This window comes from Argiope bruennichi, chromosome 4 (genome assembly GCF_947563725.1).
Source record: "Argiope bruennichi chromosome 4, qqArgBrue1.1, whole genome shotgun sequence".
In the NCBI taxonomy this organism is placed as follows: Eukaryota; Metazoa; Arthropoda; class Arachnida; order Araneae; family Araneidae; genus Argiope; species Argiope bruennichi.
Genome location: NC_079154.1, coordinates 2,296,272 through 2,317,093, shown reverse-complemented (window position 1 = coordinate 2,317,093; position 20,822 = coordinate 2,296,272). Strand labels below are relative to the sequence as shown.

Genomic DNA, 20,822 nt, shown 5'->3' with positions numbered 1-20,822 from the left:
TTTGTTTCTATAAAATTTTGCAATATGCCCCTTTCAATAAAAAAAAAAAACAATGCTTATTTACTTAAAAAAAAAATATTATATTCAGAATTGCTATGATACAAGAATGCTTTTAATTGCATTCAGTTAAATATATTTTAAATCGTATCAAATTATCTTTTTCCTTAAACAACTGCTTATTAGCAACAGCTAGGCAAAGTATAGATTCATTCAAACGTAGCATGAAAGTAAATGCAGCATATATATATATATATATATTTATACTTTTAATTCCTGAAAACAATACGATTGTTAAAGCTTACTGTTATTCCACAGAATCGAAACCTTTTCGTTTAAGCAACTTGAAACATTGGTTAGTCTATATGATTTGTAAATAGGGATGTTGCAAGAGCTTTTGAGATAAACAGCTTTTCTTTATTAGAGAGAAATTTGGGAAAAGGAAATCTTTTTGCTTCCCTTCTTAAAAATTTGTTTATTTTGACTTCCATTTCATAATGTATTATTTAAAGGTTTTTATTTTTGCTATAAGTTAGTTATATGATGGAAAGGTTTGCAGTTCCAGGGAGAAAAAATAATTATTCTGAAATATATTTTAAAATTGCATTTTTATGTTAAGCAGGGAAAAAAAGATGTTTCTGTTTTTCTTTTCGGTTATTTTAATAATATATTTTTGAATGCAAGAGTGAAATCACTTAAAAGAATGTGCTTGTATTTAAAAAAATTATAATCTTAATTTGCTAATATCTTAACACAGTCAGATTACAAATGACAAATAAAATTGCAACACTTTCGAGTGAATGGAATGCTAACTTTTGTTTCACATTTATATTCTGCAGATTCTTTGAAATCTATACAATCTACTAACAACCATGAGACAATAAATATATAAAAAAGTTACACAATGTATATTTCGTTAGAAGTAATCATAAAAAATATCTACAGGGATTTTGCAGCATATTCTATATTTCAAATTTTTGATTTTTTCAAACAAGCTATAAGTGAAATATGCTTCCAAAACAGTCACACCCCTTATATTATTAGTAATTACTTTCACATAATTATTATTAACATTTTGGATTTGTCATGCTTTCAAATAAAAAAAAGTAATTTTTATTGATAAGACAATAAGTTGAGATTATTTAAACTGATTTTTATTGTCAAAATCCATAAATACATAGGTTAAATTCTCAAATTGTACAATAGAGAGATTTTTTTTTTTTTTTGCCTTTAAAAACTGCATTAATAAGCATTTATCTGAGAAATTCACATATTTACTAAATAACTGAAGGCAGTACGCAAGTGAAGTGTAACAATAGTAAATACTTCATATTATTCTGCACATGTACAATAATTTTTATCAAGATAGTTCCAATGCACATTAATTTTAAAGAAAAACAGTCAACAACAAAAATAATGAATGTACATAACTTTATTTTTAATGCATATATTATTAAGTGCCATTTTTTACGATTTTAAGGCTAAGTAAATATATTTAAAGAAAAAATGTATCAAAGATATTTTCACAAAAATACTTTCATTGAAAATCAAAATATACATATTAAAAAAAAAGAAAGAAAAGCAGTGCGCGTAGAAAAGATAATGCAAGAACTACAGAAATGTTTTTTTAATACTTCAATAAAAAAAGTTCAGAAGTGCATTTATGAATACCATAAGAGTTTGAATTTCAAAGCTTAAAACATAAATTTTAAACATTCAAGAAGAATAGTTAACAATCATGCATATCATTTTTATAGGCTGCTTTTTATATTTTTCATGAATGGTATGACATACTTTCTCTAATACACAGTGTCAGAAATTAAAAGCAATTTGAACTGTATCAGTATTAATCTGGAAACTAAGATAAAAAGATGTCATTTGCAAAAAAAGTATGGAAATGAAATCAGATTTTTTAATCGTCAAACCAGAATTTGTTGATAACATAATTCATGATTTTAAATATTAGATAGTCCAGCAACTGATAGAGTGACATAAGACATTGAGTGAAGTAAGAGATTATAAATGTTCTATGTATTATCACAGAACAATAAGAATCTGAAAAAAAGAATAATCCCACATCTGAGAGCAGCGATCCCAGCACTGAATAAAGGATGCCACAATTAACATTTGCCCCTCTCCTTATTCCACTGAGTGTCTCATCCTTTCCGTCATACTACTCCAGAAGACAAAGGAACATTTAGTGGCTTGAATTATGAACTATATTAGCAGAAAATTTAGCTAATAATGATAGGCAAGTAAATATGTTTAAATATCCGAAGTAAATTCTTCTCATACTTCCATGGGTAGAAAATTTACTCTTGAAAGAATGATGAATTTAAATGTTAGTGAATTTTAACAGGCATTTCAATCTAAAATCTGATATACAAAATCTTAATTAATGCTAAGTACTTTTTTAGATTCAAAAAGATCTGTAATTTGGACATTCATCAATATCTGGAGTTCGAAATTTCTGATGATTGCACTACTTTCTTTTTGTACATGCAGAAGTAATATCCATCATGAATTAATAATAAAATACAAAGGAACAGATGCGATGGACCTACTGTTAAGTTTCTGTTCTGAAAATAGAGTTTTCAAACAGAGTTGTCTAAAGACTTTCTCGTTCATTAAACAGTAAAATAATTAATATATTTTAAAAGGAATGAACTTTATTAAGAAGAACGAATTATACAATTATTTTATTGATGTAAGTGATCAAAAGTCATTTGTTGATAATTGTTTCCACGTTGTACCACTGAACAGTGGTATCGAGTGGTGTGTAATCGAGTAAAGTGTAAAAGTTAAAAATAATTAAAAATATTAAAATGTCAGCATTTTAAAACATGTAATAAATGCAATAACAAGCAGAGTCAAGGTCAGCATTCATAACAGAATAATTAATTTATAAACAAAGCCAATATGAGTAAATATTGAAAATTGGTGAAAGGTGCAACACTCTCCTCTGTTGTATTGAGAAATTTTAGAACAATAAATATTTTCTCAAAGATTATAGAACTAATTTAAAGCAAATAATACCTGAAAAACTAAAAATAAAAATGACACTGACTTTTTCTTTAATGAACCATGAAATTTTATTAAGATATTTCATGTTACAATTTAATATGTGCATAAAATATGTCTTTGTTAATGGTAAAAAAAAGACAGCAGTAATTACTTTTTGAAATTTATATGTGCAAATTTTTTCCTTGTTTATCTTTTAATTAAATGAAACTGTTTAAGAGAAGAAAAAAACTCTCTAAAATGTAATTTATATAAGCTAATCACCAGTAACACTGTAAGGCATATAATGCATAACAAAGAGGAGGTGAATCAACAGGCTATAATTCATATAATATATATACAATGTTATTTACATAAATATACAATATCTTTAGATCATTCCAAGCAAAATAATTGACTAAGCTTATTCTAAAGGGAAAATTTCCCATACATAAAGTGTTCTGACCCATTAAATCTTAATCATAGAAGAAGTTGGAAGAAGTTAAATATGAAAATAATCTCTTACCACAAAAAAATAATATTTCAAATATAATTTAAGTCATTTTAGTATTTAAACTAGTCAATTAATGAATTTTGAGAATTTCTGCAAAATTTTTTCATAAAACTTTTTAAACATTAATTTGACATTTCAAATATATCCATTTTCTTTGAAAAATAAGGGTTTTTATTTTGAATTAAAAAAAAACATTTTTATCTAAAAGTAAAACTTTTATTTTTTTTTGTCCTACATCCGATCATTTTTGTTATGAAAATATTCTGTTGCTTATTCCAGTTTTGAAAAATGAATGAAAATTTTTTTCAATGCTAAAACAACTTTATACGGTCAGTCAAACATTTTAACCTAATATGAGAGAACAATTCTTATCATAAAAGTTAAACATCAAGTTTAGTCATCAACTATCACAAAGAAAAAGTTGCTGGATTCAAGATTTACATAAAATTCTTTTGACTTTCAAGAATTTTAATCACACACTCTCAAAAAAGTACAGAAATACTTTGAATTATTATAACATAAATAATTAATAAATACATCAGTTTCATAATTCAAATTAGTTAATATATTAATTACTATCAATATCAAAGCATTAACTAATTTAAGTTATGAATTAAATGAATATCTTTAAAAAATCTAGTCTACTTATTAAGTAAATAAATATAAGAATTAGTTCAATAATTAATCTAAATCTAATTAGTAAAAATTTTGGCAAAATCATATTTAATGTTAAGAAGTAATAATGAATTTTTACCAAGTTCAATGGATTGCATCAGCTTGGATTTCTTTTTACAAGAATACATAAAACAATGTTTACGGTCCTAGATAACTGCAGTCAATAACTAAGGACAACTCAATAAGAATACACCCAAACCCCAACTGATAAACTTAGAAATTCTATTAGTCAGTTTTACCAACAGTGCCTGAATAAACACTCTGTTTACTTCTGCAATCTGAAAAGATTCTGTATTAATTTTAATTATAAAAAATATACTTATAATTAATTCTTCACATATTGAAATAGTACAAACATCTATTGTGATATTCTGCATTTCTCTAAATTACAAACGCAACTAAATATCACTCAGGAAACTTATGTTTTTACAGAAGCAATATTTACTAAAATCTGTTGAATTGCCAAAAGAAATAGATTTCAAACGTTTGAAAGATCTTATTACAGCTCTTTCAATCAAAAAGAGCTGTAATAAGAACAGACAACTTTACAAAGATCAAAGGCATGAAGCAACGCACATTATGCGATTCTGCTTTTAATACAACATTTTAATAACACATTTTAAACTTTTCCAACATGTTAATGAAATATTTAGACTTTGTTTTTTACCAATATGCTTAATTATTATTCCTCATAAGGTGGGGATTATATAAATCTTATTACATTACAATTTAAGTCATTATATTTGAAAAAATATTGATATTATCCTAATATTTTAGAATTTGCAATTTTTGTAAGTTTAATAGATAAAAGGCTACAAATATGTAAAAAAAAATTAATCTATTATAATTCTAATCTACAATTATTTTTATTATTTTTGGTATTTCATCCATCAAGAGAAAAAAATAATATAATTTGTACTACAAATCCATATTTATCTCAACGTATTTATGTTTTCACAGCAAATTAATTTCTACTTTTATACCAAAAATGTAGAATTTGTTCAATTAATAAAAAAATAGTAGTATTATAATATATTTAATTCTAAAACAAAGCAATGTCGCAAGAAATAATATTTTAAACGATATTTGTAACAGTGAAGAAAATAAGCTCTCATGCTAAATGAATATCATTTATTTTTAAACCAACATCCCATGACCTAGTTTATTTTGGCACAATTTTTTTTTAATACTGATCAATAAAGGCAACTTATTTCTTATCATTAAGATAACAGGGTCAAAACTTCAAAAACTTTGAAAATTCAACTCTTCATTATTTAAAGCAGCAATTTGTATGTGGAAGGACTTTTTTATCTTAAAAAAATTTCACAATAATAAAATGAAAACTAGTTTCTACAATTGCATTAAAATGCCATTCTTTTTAATCTTAAGACTACATTTTCTATTTAAGACTTATAAATAGCTACATGTTGATAATTTCTACATAAGGTATTACAAGAAACATAATCACAGTTCCAGAAACCTAATACCTCTAAAATACAAAATTTTGATTTGCAAAATATATGAAGAGGTCAAAATATGAGCTTCAAAAATATAAAGCACCCACCAAAAATGCTTAAATATCTAATTTATTCAAAAAGTAAATTAAATAGAAATGTTTACTTTCTTATCAAATAATATTTTTCTCATAATAGAATAAATAACTTTAATTTTTAAACATCAGGAAAAAGTTATATTTATCAGATTTGAAATTATTTATGAATATTAACAAGAAAATTAAATTATATTTTTTCACAATTTTATGTTACATTTGTTGATTATGCTTCAAGTAATTCCTAAAAATATTTTTATGCACATATTGATTTACATCTATAATACACTAAATTGAAAACTATTTTTTAAAAAATATCAGCTAAGAATTGGACAGCATGTTGAGAGTAATCAGATTTTTTTTAAAAAAGAAAAGTTTTATAACAATGAAGAGAAGTGCAGCATGTGAAGAAAATACTGCAGGTGAGAAAAGCATGATGTAGATAGTGTTTCAAATAGAGCAATTAATTGAAATTTTCATGCAGAATGAAATCTCAAAAATCAGTCTTTTAATGCACCATTGATTGTTACCATCATTTTTCGAGAGCCTGAAAAACAAATTGCAATGAATTCTCGTCAATAATTTTATTTAAGTTAGTTATTTTGAAGAAATTCATTTGCCTTTAAATTAATTGTCACATTGGGAAATTCATACATAAAAAGTTACTTATTAAAACTCAGCAATCATATCTCTTCTTCAATAGCTGCATATATATCAATATACATATACTGATACAGAAACTCTCCATCTGTGAGTTCATAATGAAAACTCCAATGGGCTCAGTAAAAAATAACAATGCTTTATTTTAGTTACAGACATGATCACATACAACAAAACACACCTGAATCATACACAAAACCATATTTGCAGTAAATAGTAGCACACAAGCAGCAGTTTGCTACTAAACAATCACAACAGCACAAAGTGCTCAGAAAGAACTCTCTCATTCTCGAGTCACTACTACTGCTAACTTCAATCAACTTAACTGATTCAATACCGAATGGCCCCCATCAGCTCTGCCTCCAAGGCAGGGCATGCTAAAATAACAACAATGGAAATTCAAACTAATGGATTTTGTCAACAAAATTTTCAAATATCATGACTTATTTGTTTTATTGCCAAAGCCAGAATATGAATCTTCACTATTGCTGAATGCTAGATCATTAATTCAGTATTCATTCACCAAGCATTACTGTAAAATTGTGCTCCTAACCAAGAGACTTAATGTATAGGGAAGCAAAATTAAAAATTCAAAACAATATTATATATAAAACTGTGCATTTTATATTTCCACAACTACCATTTTATTGTTTTATGAATGGCCACAATTTCACAAATAAGACAAAAATAAAAACAAATTACCTGCACGATTTCTGTGTTCACAAAGCCAAACTCCTTGCCAACTCCCCAAATTCAAGACACCATCAGTTATTGGTATAGTTAGATGAGATCCAAGGAAGCAAGACTTAATATGGGCAGGCTGAAAATATTGATGCAATTTCAGCTATGTTCTTATGTTGAAATTTATAAAATGATTTATTTATAGCCTTTATAAGCAAGGAGCAAAAGTAATGAATTATATTCAATATATCTATTCAAAAGTTTACTCAGTTTCCTTATATCATTATTTGATGATTTTTTTAAGATTTTAAAACTTCCAGTAAATAAATTTTTCCCAATCAAAAATTTATCCTTTTGTAAGGCAAAAATGAGGAAAAATATTAAAAATAATTATTAATAAAAATATTAGAATCAAAAATATATTTTTATGTATTTGAAATGAATAAATAAATGAATCACCATATCATCTGGCCCTTCACATGAGTGTCTGAATGGAGTACTCTGAAAGTATAGAAAAACAGAAAGAAAATAAATAATGTTATTAGATTAGAAATAAAATATAAAAAACAGAGAGAGAACAATGAATTATACCTCTGGAACGAGTTCAGTTAAGAAAGATTCCATATCTTCTCTATAACGTATAAAGAAAAATGTGTTCATTAGTACTTATATAAAAATTCAATGTTACATTGATTTGTTCAAAAGTGGTGAAATGGCAATTTAATAAGAATCTAGAAACTTATCATTTATTTCTTTAAAATGGCAGAAATCTATAATTATAAAAGTATAATTGAATTTAAACTGAAATGCTAGAAAAATTATAATAGAAGATATTAGAGCTAATTTGTTTTTCTAAATATTTAGTTTTTTTCCCCCTAAATATTTCAATTTTAAAATCTAACATGATTAAACATACAACCAATAATCAAAGGGATTCTGATTTATAATATTTTACAAATCAAAAGTATCCTGTCAAAGAAGTAAATCTATTGTAAAATATTTGCATCATAAATATTTTATTTTTCTCTGTAATTTTATTAAAGATAATAATATACTCAGGTTTTATAATTATTATTACACAATAGAATTTAAAAAAATTACAAGCACATAATGCACAATGGTTCCTGGAAAATACAAATTTCAATCAATTCACAAATTACTTTTAGTTATAATCAGCAGAACTATATCTTAAATGAGTAACATTTATAGCAGTAAGGTTTATACTTAAAATCAATTTATAATACAAGATTTTCTAAACAGCAATATATATATGATAACATAACACCTATCAGAAATTTGGCAAAATTAATTATTAAGACAGAAAATTTTATTAAAAACAATACAAATAAATAAATTTTGAATACTAAAATTTATAATATTTATTAATTTTTAAAATAAAATATCTTAATAAAGTCAGTCTTATCTTACCTCACATCAGGATCCCAATTCTAAAAAAGAAAAATATATATATGAAATACATCTAGAAAAAAAATCAATGCCAAATCAAAAAGAAATCTAATAGAAAAAATTATAACTTATATGTCAAAGTTATAAGAAATTAGATAAATCTTTAATAATAAATAAACTAATTTGAAATTTCAGAATTTTATAAATATATTTATTTAAATATATTATTGTACATAAAAATTCACTATATTATTAACATCTATGAAGATCATCTAATACACTGCTAGGCACAAACAGTGACCTGCTTAATCACAAGAATATCAGTTGCTTTTAATTTTAATTTTTTTGCATGCATGATCTGATATTCGTACCTTCAGAAAATATTTTAAAACTTCAAACTGAAATAGAACTTCAAGCAAAAATATTTCAGTACTTTTGCTCTTCATATTTGTGAATCTTTCTAATGAAGTGAAGTGACATATCACAATCTAATAAATATATCTGTTCATGTTAGCCAACATTCTTTTGGATGTTTCATGCAATATTGCCATTTCAGTTTATTTCTCATGCAAAATACACTTTAGACTCTACAATTAAATTGGTGCATTGCAATTTTAATACTGCATGCAAACTAAATTGAAATATACTGATAAAAAAATATATAAAAAATTATAGCTATGAAAATTTAGCATACTGAATAAATCTTCCAGTATATATAATAACAGACTTTGTTTACAGATTTCTAAAGGAATTTAAATGATATCAAGAGATAAAGTAAAAATTCATTATGACATAACCAAAGATATGAAAAGTTAAAACACAATCATCAGTATTTATAGCATTTAGAGTAAATTAGCATAGCAATATTTATGTTCATTAACATATTCATCATTACTATAGTGATAAATGAGGAATACGTTTAAAAAAATATAATTGTACAAAAAATTGCCAAAATGTTTACAATAATTAAATTCATATTTTTTTAGTAAAAAACTCAATTATTTGTTCTGCCGGGTACCAAGACATACACACATGCACAAATTATCCATATATTTATTTCATTATGAGCAAAAAGTATCTTTTGTTTTTAGAAATGATTAAATTCTGACCTTTGCTTGCAAAATAATTTTAACAGAACTAAATTTTCTACATTAAGTTTTCATCCAGAAAAATTGTAAGTTATAAGTAGCTAAACTGAATTTTGATAGTAGCTTAACACTTTATAAATAAATGCTTGCCACTCAAATAACTACAGTTGTATTCATTGAGCAAGATTTTACATAAAAGAAAATTCTATTAAGTTTACGATAAGAAAGCATGAGCTGTCTATAACATTTATTAAATTTTAGAATACATATAAATTTTTTAATTAGCCTTTTTATTTATCAGCATAATTTACATAGACATACACTAACTGTTAATAAAACAATCGAAAGATCTGAATAGTAATGAAAAATTTATTTCATAAATAATTTTATTTCCGACAGACACATTACAAATCCTTAGTAAAATTATACTTAAAAAAAGATTAACAGTTTTCAAAGAGATTTCACTAAAAAAAATTCCAATATTCAAAACCAATTTGTTCTTGTCTTACTAGAATGGAACATATAACAGAAAAACTTATTCATCGTTTTTTTGTTGCAACATTTTTTAATTCTGAATTAAAATCCTTTAAAGAATATATATACGTAAATTATTGATCTTACCTCATTAAGAGCCAAACTAGCTGAGGTATGCATGACTGAAGAAAATATTGTATCAGAGATAAAATAATTCAAAATTATAAGGATTTCAGAAGGCAAATATATATATATATATATATATATATATATATATATATATATATATATATATATATATATATATATATATCACTTACTTTCAATATGCAGTAGACCAATAGCAAACTTCGTGATCTCTGGAACCTGTTTCAAGATTTCATCTGTAATTAAATGGCAACCTCTTAGAACTGGCCGAATATTAATTTTCTTCTGAAACCAAGCAGAACCAAATTTAAAATTTGAACTATCAGAAGATCGTGAACTAATGTTTGATCTCGACATAATGATTAATTTTCTTCAAAAGGTTCTGCTAAGAATCTATAATTTTACAATAATGAAAGTAGATTATATTTTACACCAAAGTAGACTAGCGTACTTTTGCCAGCGTTACTCTATGAGGAAATTTAATATGTGATATTTAATGCTCGCTCTTTCATGGAAAATAAATTTAATTATTATTTTATCAATAATCGGTATCATGAGAATAATTCAGCTCATTCTATCTTCTTTATTTAAATTATAGTGAGCTCCATACGAAGGTCTGAGGATAATATCCTACTATAAAGAAGTTTCAAATTTCTCTTTAGATTTAAATTAGAATTAAATGCATTTTTAATTAATTTCATGATTGTATTTGTGAATTTTCCTAATTATCAAATATTAAATATCAAAGCCTAAGTAAGAATTTAGTTTTGGAATAAACAAATAAAAAAAATCAATGACATTTTCTGAAACAGGAATGAAACAACTCAACATTTGTCACGTTACATCTACTTCGCCTTTTCTTGACCTCTGCTATTGGTAGTTGGCTTTCGTTTAGCGTCGGCAGAAGTAATCTGAATTAACTCCTTTACTTAAATTTTTTTAAGTAGAAATTCTTTATAAAAACATCGAAAATGTATGCTGTTTGTGCCACCCCCTTCGTCAGAGCCATGATGACCTCAGCTGTTCGACAATCAGTGAGGCCTTTGAGTGCAGCAGTCGCCACAAAGCGAGAAGTGCAGCCATTTCGCCCTGTACAAGAAACCAAAGTTTTGCCTCGTCTCACACTTGCCTCATCTTTAATTTCTCAATTTCCACGTGCACTCCATACTAGCCCAATTACCAAGGATATCGATTCGGCTGCAAAATTCATTGGAGCTGGAGCCGCTACAGTAGGTGTTGCTGGTTCTGGAGCCGGTATTGGTTCAGTCTTCGGAAGCCTAATTATCGGATATGCCAGGAATCCATCTTTGAAGCAGCAGCTCTTTTCCTATGCTATCCTAGGATTTGCTCTTTCTGAGGCTATGGGTCTGTTTTGCTTGATGATGGCCTTTTTGCTATTATTTGCATTTTAAACTGTTTAACAGCATAGAAGAAAGACTCTTGATTAAATAGACCCAGAACTCTCATGTTGCAAAAATAGGGAAAAGTGCGTTGTAATTGGTTAAATAAATTGTCAAACTCAAATTGGGAGTCATTTAATTTCATTTATATATTGTGCTGCTTTGTTTATAATATTTGATGTCCGAAATTGAGTCTTATTTCCCAAAAGTATATATAGTTATAATTATAAAGATTCAGCTTATTTAAATATTATGAAATTTGTTTTTTATATAATAAATTCCATTTGTAGTTAATAATACGAAATTGCGTCTTTAATTGTGTAAGTTATTTAATTTTGATTGTTCCACACACTATTTGCTATAGTGTTTTAATTAGAGCTCATTGGAGAAAATAATGTTCCATTCATCTTGCATATTTTTATCTTACAGAGCATTTTTAGGATTTTGTTTTGCATGATATTTTTATCTTGTAGGTCATAAGAAGGTGATCTTAATCTTTGACATTCAAGTTAAAACAATTTTTATGTACATAAAAGGTTTGCGTAACATTTGGGATCTTGTAATTAAACTCGTATTGATACATCTAGACGTATACAAAATAATGAATATCTAACTTTTGAGTTGAACATGCCTTAATTGCTTATAAATTTAATTTAGAGTGAATCTTATTTTGTTCCTTTATTAATTCATTGATATTTCTTCAGAATTAGTACTATTGAGGATATTGAAATGTTTTTATTAATTCAACAGTAAGCCTAAAAGTTAAATTCTGTAATATTTCTATGGAGCTGGAGCCGCTGATCTAACTTTTCATGAGTTGCATAGAAGCAAGTTAAGCGATAAGGATTGAAATCTATGCGTATCAAAGCGTTTGAGATATAGTTAATATGAAAATGAGTAATGTCTAAAATCTTACCTTTTTGATTTGGGAAAATTTCTTAAGTGCTTATTTAGGTGCTTTATTTAAAATTAAAGATATGAACAAGTAATAAAAATGTATTTCACTAATATTATGGATATATATATATAGTATATGAAAATATATAGTATTGATGTATAATTTTTTAGATGAATATTATAAAGTGGAAAAAAATATCTTTACTAAGAATTGTTAAGCCATATTTTTTTGTATGATAAAAAAATATGAATTAAATAATTTTCAGTTATGAAATAAGAATTTCATATGCCTTAATAATAAAACAAGTTAAATACTGTCTTTTGCATAGATGTTGTGGAAGTTAATCCTTATTGGGCCATTCTTTAAAAAATCAATGATCTTACATCAATGCTAGGTATTTAAATATTTTTAAAATGCAGACTGTCCTCTAAATAGGACAAAGGTCGAATACACTACTAAAAATTACAAAGGCTGACTTATTTTGCAAAAGGGGGTTTTATAAATTATTGACTTCTTTCACAACCATCTGGGTTTTTTTATTAATGCATGCTCAAAGTTCTAAGAGATAAGTTTATTGTTATTCTGCTACATACCTCTTTGTCTGATATTGGTTCACAGAATTGCTTCACCAAGGTAACTTATTGTTGTTACTGACCTGTGAAAAGTTAATAAATCCTGTGCATTGTTTGGGGAAAATATTTTCCAGGTTGCGATGAGAGCTGTTTCTGAGCAATTCGTGAAAAGCACCCAATACCATTTTTTTTAGCTTTCAATAAAAGTAAAGTAATTTTCTATATGACTTTAAAATAAATCATTTTTATATTTGTTCTAAGAAGTAACAAATCTAACCCCTTTCACACGACACTGCTGTGCACTTTCTAAGTTCGAAATTATTTAGTAATGAAAGTACATTTCATTCCAGCAAACTGCAGCTTTCTCTTTAGGTTTGTCAATGTATTAGAAGTTCCTATTCAGTTTTAACTAAAAATTTCAAAGATATCGGGGCATTTTGCCATTCAGTTATCTTGAACAGATCTAGAGGCACAAAATCCTTTTGGATTCAAACGAATTATTAATCCATGTGAAGTAAAAAATTTATGTCCTGTGAAACTTTTTGACTATACGAGAGCAAAGTTTCCACAGTACGTTGAGAAAAGGGTTCCATAAACTTTTCTTAAGCACCTTGATGAAGAATAATATTGAAGGGATATCCATCATAACCTGTAAACATCTATAACTTGTATCGAAATTTCACAGGTTTATTTTTCATGTAAATCTTATAACTATGTCTGCCAAAATAGTGTACCATTCTTTAATCTATTGTTAGATTTTCTAAAATTGGATGAATTCTATAATACTGATCCTCTTTTTTGATGGCCAAATTGTCATTCAAATGTTAGTATCTTTTTATATTATCGTATTGTTTCTTGGACATAGCTCTATTCACTAAGGTTGTACCAGTGTCCAGAGTATTTTTCCAACATTTTTTCATGCGATAACCATTGTAAAAAAGGATGCCTTTAAACTTTTTAATGTCATTTTCACTGATATGAATGATCATTCTTCTGCAGTGCATATCTGTTAGTCTTTGTAACTATATGTGTTATCATGTTATGAGCCATCGTGTGAGAAAGTTGTAATAGGAGTTTTTCCTGATATTTTATCTGCAATATATTGATGATCTTGAGAAGAAAAAGAACTTGCTGAAAGCAAAAGTTCAGGTTTTCTATTTAGATTGTTTTGTATCAAACCTAGTTTCTTCACAGATATTTGAAAAAAACCTATTTCTAGCAATATCTCAAATTACAGGAGCATCACATGTTCAACTATAAAACAGTTAGTAGAGGAATTATCTATTTCTTCATCAGATAAAGAATTCATACATTCAAGAGCTTTTTCGGCTCTAAAAAACTTCCTGTAGATTTTACAAATGAAGGGGCATCTGAACTAATGAAAAGATAAAGTATTAAAAAAAAAGGACTGATAATAAGGAATATTTGAGAATATTCCACTCTTTAGTTGCTCCTCGTCTCCTAGCATAAAACGATACATTGTTTCCTGAATTCAAGGAATGTGATCTAGAAGTATGGGTAATTTGAAAAAGCACTTGTTGAATGCCTGTGATATTTTTTTTTTTACATGGATATTTTTAATGTTTTGAACAACACTGATGATCTATTAAAAAATTGTATGTTTGTATAAGGAGAAAAATTTGTTATTAAATGAGAAAATTACAACAATTTTTTAGGGGTGAATATGAAAAGTTTATAGATTTTAAATTTTTCCTTTATTTTATTCAACTGTCCTACAACTAGGACAGCGATCCAATCTGAGTTAAATTGTATAAAGTAAATATTTTGAAAGTAGTTGAATCAAAACTGCAAAATATGGAAATTTGATTACTTAATTCCTTAGCTCACACAACCATTTTTTGAACATTTGCAGAAACATGGGGACAATTTCACCCTAAATTGTCAGGCATTTGTCATTTCTATAAAAATAAAATATGGCCAGAGTAAATGAATATTTTTTCCTGCAAATACGTACTATTTAAGGGGACTGATGTTTTTTTTATGTATATACATATATACTTTTAGCTGAAGACCTCCGACAAGACCAGTTGTTTATTGTCCATATTAAAAGAATAATTTAGCCATTTTGACTACCTTTGGTCAATTGCATTTTACCATAACAAATGGAAATAATATTTTAAAGCATTCTTGCATGCACATTAAACACATAGCTTATTGACTGATTAGCTATGCTTGCAAAGTGATGAAATTAACTTGCGAATAAAACTGATTGGTTTGGTTATTAAGGGCGAGTATTTTATTTTGCGATAATTCTCCAAATGGATTGGTAAGGGGAACATGCGATCATTGATGACTTATCTAGAAATTGAACCAGTGGTTGAGCTTGGGCGATTGGTCAGTTTTTTTCCCTTATTATTTTAACTATGCAGATTTTTTATCTAACAATATCGGGTTTGCTTTTATTATATATATATAATCTTAGAAACTTCCTGAATACCACAGATTTCAAAATTATTTAGTGATCTGTTTTTCTATTCCAGATTTCTGTAAGTGCTTTATTTCCCCATTTCATTTGGCTCTTTTAATTCTTTCTTTTTAAAAGAAAAAATAAAGGAAGAAAATTTTGTGCGCCATATTGAAAGGGAGATTGTGAACAAGACAAATTTGGCATCGACTTGATACTAATATTTACGTCGAAAGATTTTACTCGATTAAGATTATTAGATTTACGTCCAATCTCGGTTATTAAGGCCCCTACAAATTTCGCGGCACCCACCATTGCTTACAGCACCATCTTAACAATAAAGGGTGAGCCTAAATACTGATAATTTTGTTTTTCTGGTAAAATTTTGAAAAAAATTTCCAATATAAAAATGACTGTATAAACAGAAATTATTCTATTACCATTATAGTTTGTGTGCATGGAATTCTCACGAATTCAAGAAATCGATTGTGAAATCTTGTTGTTTGATTGAGACTTTGAAGGGTTGTCAGAATTTTTGATTCGGAATAAGAAATATCACTTCCAAATAGCATCAAAGAATCTGCAAGTCTACAACATGTTTTTCACACTGTGCAATATCCAACATATACATACTTTAATGCTATTTTGACAATTTCTCTTCTATTTCGCATTGTTAATTTAGTCAATTCTATTTCACATTGTTACTCAGTCTTAAATTTCAACATATTTTTAATTAATTTTCATATAATTGTCCAATTTTTACTCTTTCTTACATTATGAATAGAGAATTTGTTATCAGTTACAAATATAAGTTGTAGAACAAAGGGAAATTTTAACTATTTATTTTTTTATCAAACCATTACATTATTGAAATCCAAATACTATTAACTCTTATTAGGCTATCACCATATAATGGAAAGGTTTTTCATTGTATATATAGATAGATGATCTGAGGCTTATATAAACTATTTTTAAAAATATTATTATTGTTATTAAATTTTTAAAATATTTCTTGGATCTACTGACTGAATTAAATTGACATTGACTTTAAAAATGCATCAACTATTTTTTAAGTGTTTCTCAATTAATAATTTTTTTTTTCCAAATTTCATTTATTTTAGACATTTTTCAGCATTAAATGAAGCAGGAAAACATATTTTCTTATTTGTTTTTATAGAAAAAAATAATATGTAATGTATTAACTATATTTGGAAAAACTGTTTAATACTGTGATGGCTTATAGATATGAAAAATAAGGATAATTTTGAATTAAATATTAAACTCTGACTTCAGTAAGTTAGAATAAAACTCTCATGCATAAAGTATTATACTTATAATACAAAAATTCCTTTTTTAAAATTGTCTTCTCATAATAATACATTGGAAAACATAAAATCAACATTTATAAATATTTTTAAATTCGAAAGTCATCTAAAAAAAATCAATCAGCCCTAACTTTCATAATAAAAGAAAATAAAGGTAAAAATAAGTAAGTAAAATTTCTTAAATTCTCTTCTGTTAAAAGATGAAGGAATTTGTTATTTTAAAAATACAATTTAATGACTAAAGGGTTTCTGAATTTCATTTACTTAATAAAATTTCTTATTTAAATAAAACAATTAGATTTAAATTCTTAGGCTAACAGTTGAAAACAAATTGGATTTAAATTCTTAGGCTAAAAGTTGAAAACAAATTGTTAAAAATACCAAAGTAATTACTCAAAATTGTATGCCAACGGATTTATTATATCAAATAATGAAATGAGAATAAAAAAGTTCATTTCATGCAGTGTCTACCTGAAAACTCCCAATTTAAAGGAAGAGTTAATCGTAAACACTTTGATGTTAAATAGTTCATGCCTCAATTCTTATTTTTTTATTCAATAGTATAAATGTGTTTGTTAAGTTTGAATTTTCCACCCAATTCCAATTAGAACTATTTTGACCATTATAAATAATAAAAATTAGACAATTTCTCATTTTAAAAGATGGTTTGCTGAATATCATTTATAATCAATAACACCTAGCAGATAATTATTAATTTGTGTTCACTTGAAACTAAAAAGAAAATGGTTTTTGGGTGGTAATGTATGCAGATGAAAAAAATTCAGCAGTTGAAGATATATTTCTATCACTGGAAAAATTTTGCATGATGCAGAATATATCCTTCCTTCTTTAAAATATTAAAAGAATCAAATGATATTCATCGTTTAAACTTCAGATGCTCTCTATAAATGCAAAAATAATTGATGTGCTCTATAGTTGCAATAATATAATGAGAAGAAAATAATTAAAAGCTAATTTTGTGAAAACTTTATTTCAATGAATTAAACTTGCCAATAAACAAATCAAGAAGCAAAAATCTTTAAAATTAATAAAATACAAAAAGAGATAAATTTAATGTCATCTAAGCAACTGCCATATCCTACAAAACTATGTATTCCAGATTCAGAAGAGAAAAAAACACAGTTAATGACATTTTCAGTGGTATACAAATAAATCGTGTTTTTATTTATTCGGATTATTGCCTTTAATAAATACAATCTTTCATTTCAGCGCAAAATAATTATCGTTTGTAAAAGAAAATTCTACTCGCATAGAAAAACTAATGTTAGAACATATCCAAATAAAAAGTGAAACAAAAAATGATACATTTTCATTTCTTCTAAACCAATATAACTTACAAATAACAAAAATTGAATTTTATTCACAAAAGCATTTAAATTAATATAACATTTTACTTCTGCAGAAGAATATGAAAATTTTAAATCAGACAATTCAACTTTTTCCATTGGCTATGTAAACAGCACATGTAAAATGTATAATGCAATGTATACAGAAACAAAAATCTAATAATTGGAATTAATTGATTAGAAATTGAATATATCAATTTTTAAAGACAAACTGAAATATTTCTTTTCAAAAAAAATATTGTCATGTTCTAAAAAGTAAAAAAATTTAAATCTTCTAGTCAATAAAATAAAATAATGTCTTTGTGGTCACTTATATTTAATTACATTTATATATATAAATAAAAAAAATCCAAACATTTGCATCACTTCAAACTAAATGGCTATTATAAGTGGAAATTTGATGTATTTCGAAATTTATTTTTACATTAATTTATTTTTTTAAATGGATCTCTCTGTCAAAATAAAGAAATAAATTCAAATTTAATTTAGGAAACATACTATATCCACTCCTTTCTTTTTCTATCCTTGTATAAAATTATCTTATAAGATATATTCCTTAGAATTACAAGCCTTAGAAGAAAGATTTTTAACAAAGGACATTAAATAATAGGGCACATGGCCTGACTTGTTCTTCTCAATCATTAAACAATTAGCGATAGTGGTCTACCCAACACTCTTTTGTGTAGTCTCTAATAATAGTATTATCCCCCTCCTCCAATATAAAATTGGACTTTAGGGACGGCCACAAATGCTTTTCATAGCATTGGCAAAGAATAATTATGAAATATTGATCTTTCATGTGAATTTAAAAGTTTGATAAAAATGAATGGCTTCAAAATTATTCAATGACAGAATACTTAAAGTAATAATGATCTGAAACTTCTAATTGATATTTTCTTTACAACTCACTTATTCATCTTTAAAAATTGTTTATTAGTCAGTTCTCTAAATAATTTTCGGTATAGGAAAGAAAACAACAATAAAAATAAACATTGTATTCATTCACAATATCAATGATAATGGTTTGTAAGTTTTCATGAAAGTAAAGTAAAAGTCATGTCAATGACTTTGGGCTCTCTAGAGTAATTCCTGGTTTTAATATTTAACAACTAATATTTACCACAACTTTGGTATTTAACTTTATTGATTCTTTTTTGTTTGTCTATTGCTTGATTTAAAACTGATATTTCAACAATGCCATGAATGTTTTCAAAACGGGGTCCCCCCCCCCTATTTTAATATTATGTGAATACTTTACCATATTTAACTACTGAAATGTGAAAATTTGTCTGGATCATGGATAGCCATCTTTTTTAATATTTTACCAATTTTATGCTAAATGAAATATTGAAAACTTACTTTTGGCCTTTATTCAGCATTTTTTGCTATGGGAGAATATATAAATATATTGGACTTTAATCAACATTTTTTTTTTTTTTTTTTTTTTTATAGAAGACTAAAAAAGAAGGCAATGGTAAAATAAGTTTAAAAACATAAAGTTGTTTTGATAACTAAAGTGCTTTCTTAATAATATCTTAATATTTTTTATATACTGTATTATCATTACTTTTCCTTACTAACAAATGATAAGCTAATTTATAAACTTAGTTTTATAATATGATAGCATAAACGAAGGGAATAAAATTAATATTTATTTAAGCTTAAATACTGTTTTGCCAAGTATATACATTGAGCTATTATAATTCATCAACAAAATGAACATAGAGGTTACGGTGATAATTAGCCCTATGAACCCTAATTTATCTGAAATTGCCCTGTTTGACAGGGCCTGATGCTTTGCGAGATTTAGATAAATTTAGGAAGGGAAAGATATTTCATGATGAGACCACCATATGTTCTCTATGGTTGTCCGTATGTGTGTGTGTGGGGGGGGGGAGGTCTGCTACATCTGACAATGATTGATGAGCAGCTTTTCAAGTCATGCTATGCATGTGAAAGAAAATTACATATCAGACAGTAATTAAGTGGAAGAAACGTTTATCAGTTAAGAAGATCTAAATTCAATGAGTGGATTTTTCAAAACATTTTATTATGATTGCTATAAGCTTTTTAATTTTTTGTATGTATAAGATATCAAAATTTTTAATATGTTTATAAATTAAAAAATCTATTTCCTTTCTCCCTACTTATCTATTTTTATTGTCACTGATTATTCAAATATTTTTTTTGAAATCTTTTTGCTTACAATTTCTTTTTTAATACCTTATTAAATTATATATCAATTTTTTAAGCTTATTGCTTCATTGAAACCTTCCAATTATATATTAAATAAAATATTTTTGGCAATTACAATTTCTTTCCTCAACTTTTTACAATTAAGTACATTTTAGAAAAATATGGTTACTGTTAATTAAAATCAATTGCTGTGTAAAATTTAGAAATAAAGTAATATTTGATGCATTCGGTTTCAATTTTAAAGAAACTTTTGTGAAAATAATTGAAAAATTGTAAACCGATTGAGAAATGTCTAGATATCTGTAAAAAATACAGATAATCTTATTATATTTATTACCTCATTTGTCAAAAACTTCCCAAAAATTGACCACACATTTCAATTATCACACAGCTGTCCCTGTCCTGTAATTTCTCTGAAGGAAGAGAGGATTCTGTTTTTATCCATGA

At 26.1% G+C, this 20,822-nt stretch overlaps 2 protein-coding genes across 2 annotated transcripts; one reads left to right on the top strand and one right to left on the bottom strand.

Annotated features, from left to right (window-relative positions):
• Nucleotides 1-1,184: 1,184 nt before the first annotated feature.
• On the bottom strand, nucleotides 1,185-10,715 carry LOC129965888 (UPF0047 protein YjbQ-like). Its single transcript, XM_056080150.1, has 7 exons — nucleotides 10,366-10,715; nucleotides 10,193-10,227; nucleotides 8,505-8,524; nucleotides 7,668-7,707; nucleotides 7,536-7,577; nucleotides 7,098-7,215; nucleotides 1,185-6,282 (listed from the first exon to the last, which is right to left on the bottom strand). Exons 1-7 carry the CDS (start codon nucleotides 10,547-10,549, stop codon nucleotides 6,236-6,238), a joined length of 486 nt encoding a protein of 161 aa, XP_055936125.1. The 5' UTR covers nucleotides 10,550-10,715; the 3' UTR covers nucleotides 1,185-6,235.
• A 318-nt stretch (nucleotides 10,716-11,033) lies between these two features.
• On the top strand, nucleotides 11,034-11,716 carry LOC129966738 (ATP synthase lipid-binding protein, mitochondrial-like). The gene has a single exon (XM_056081287.1). It carries the CDS (start codon nucleotides 11,164-11,166, stop codon nucleotides 11,602-11,604), a length of 441 nt encoding a protein of 146 aa, XP_055937262.1. The 5' UTR covers nucleotides 11,034-11,163; the 3' UTR covers nucleotides 11,605-11,716.
• The last annotated feature ends 9,106 nt before the right edge of the window (nucleotides 11,717-20,822 follow it).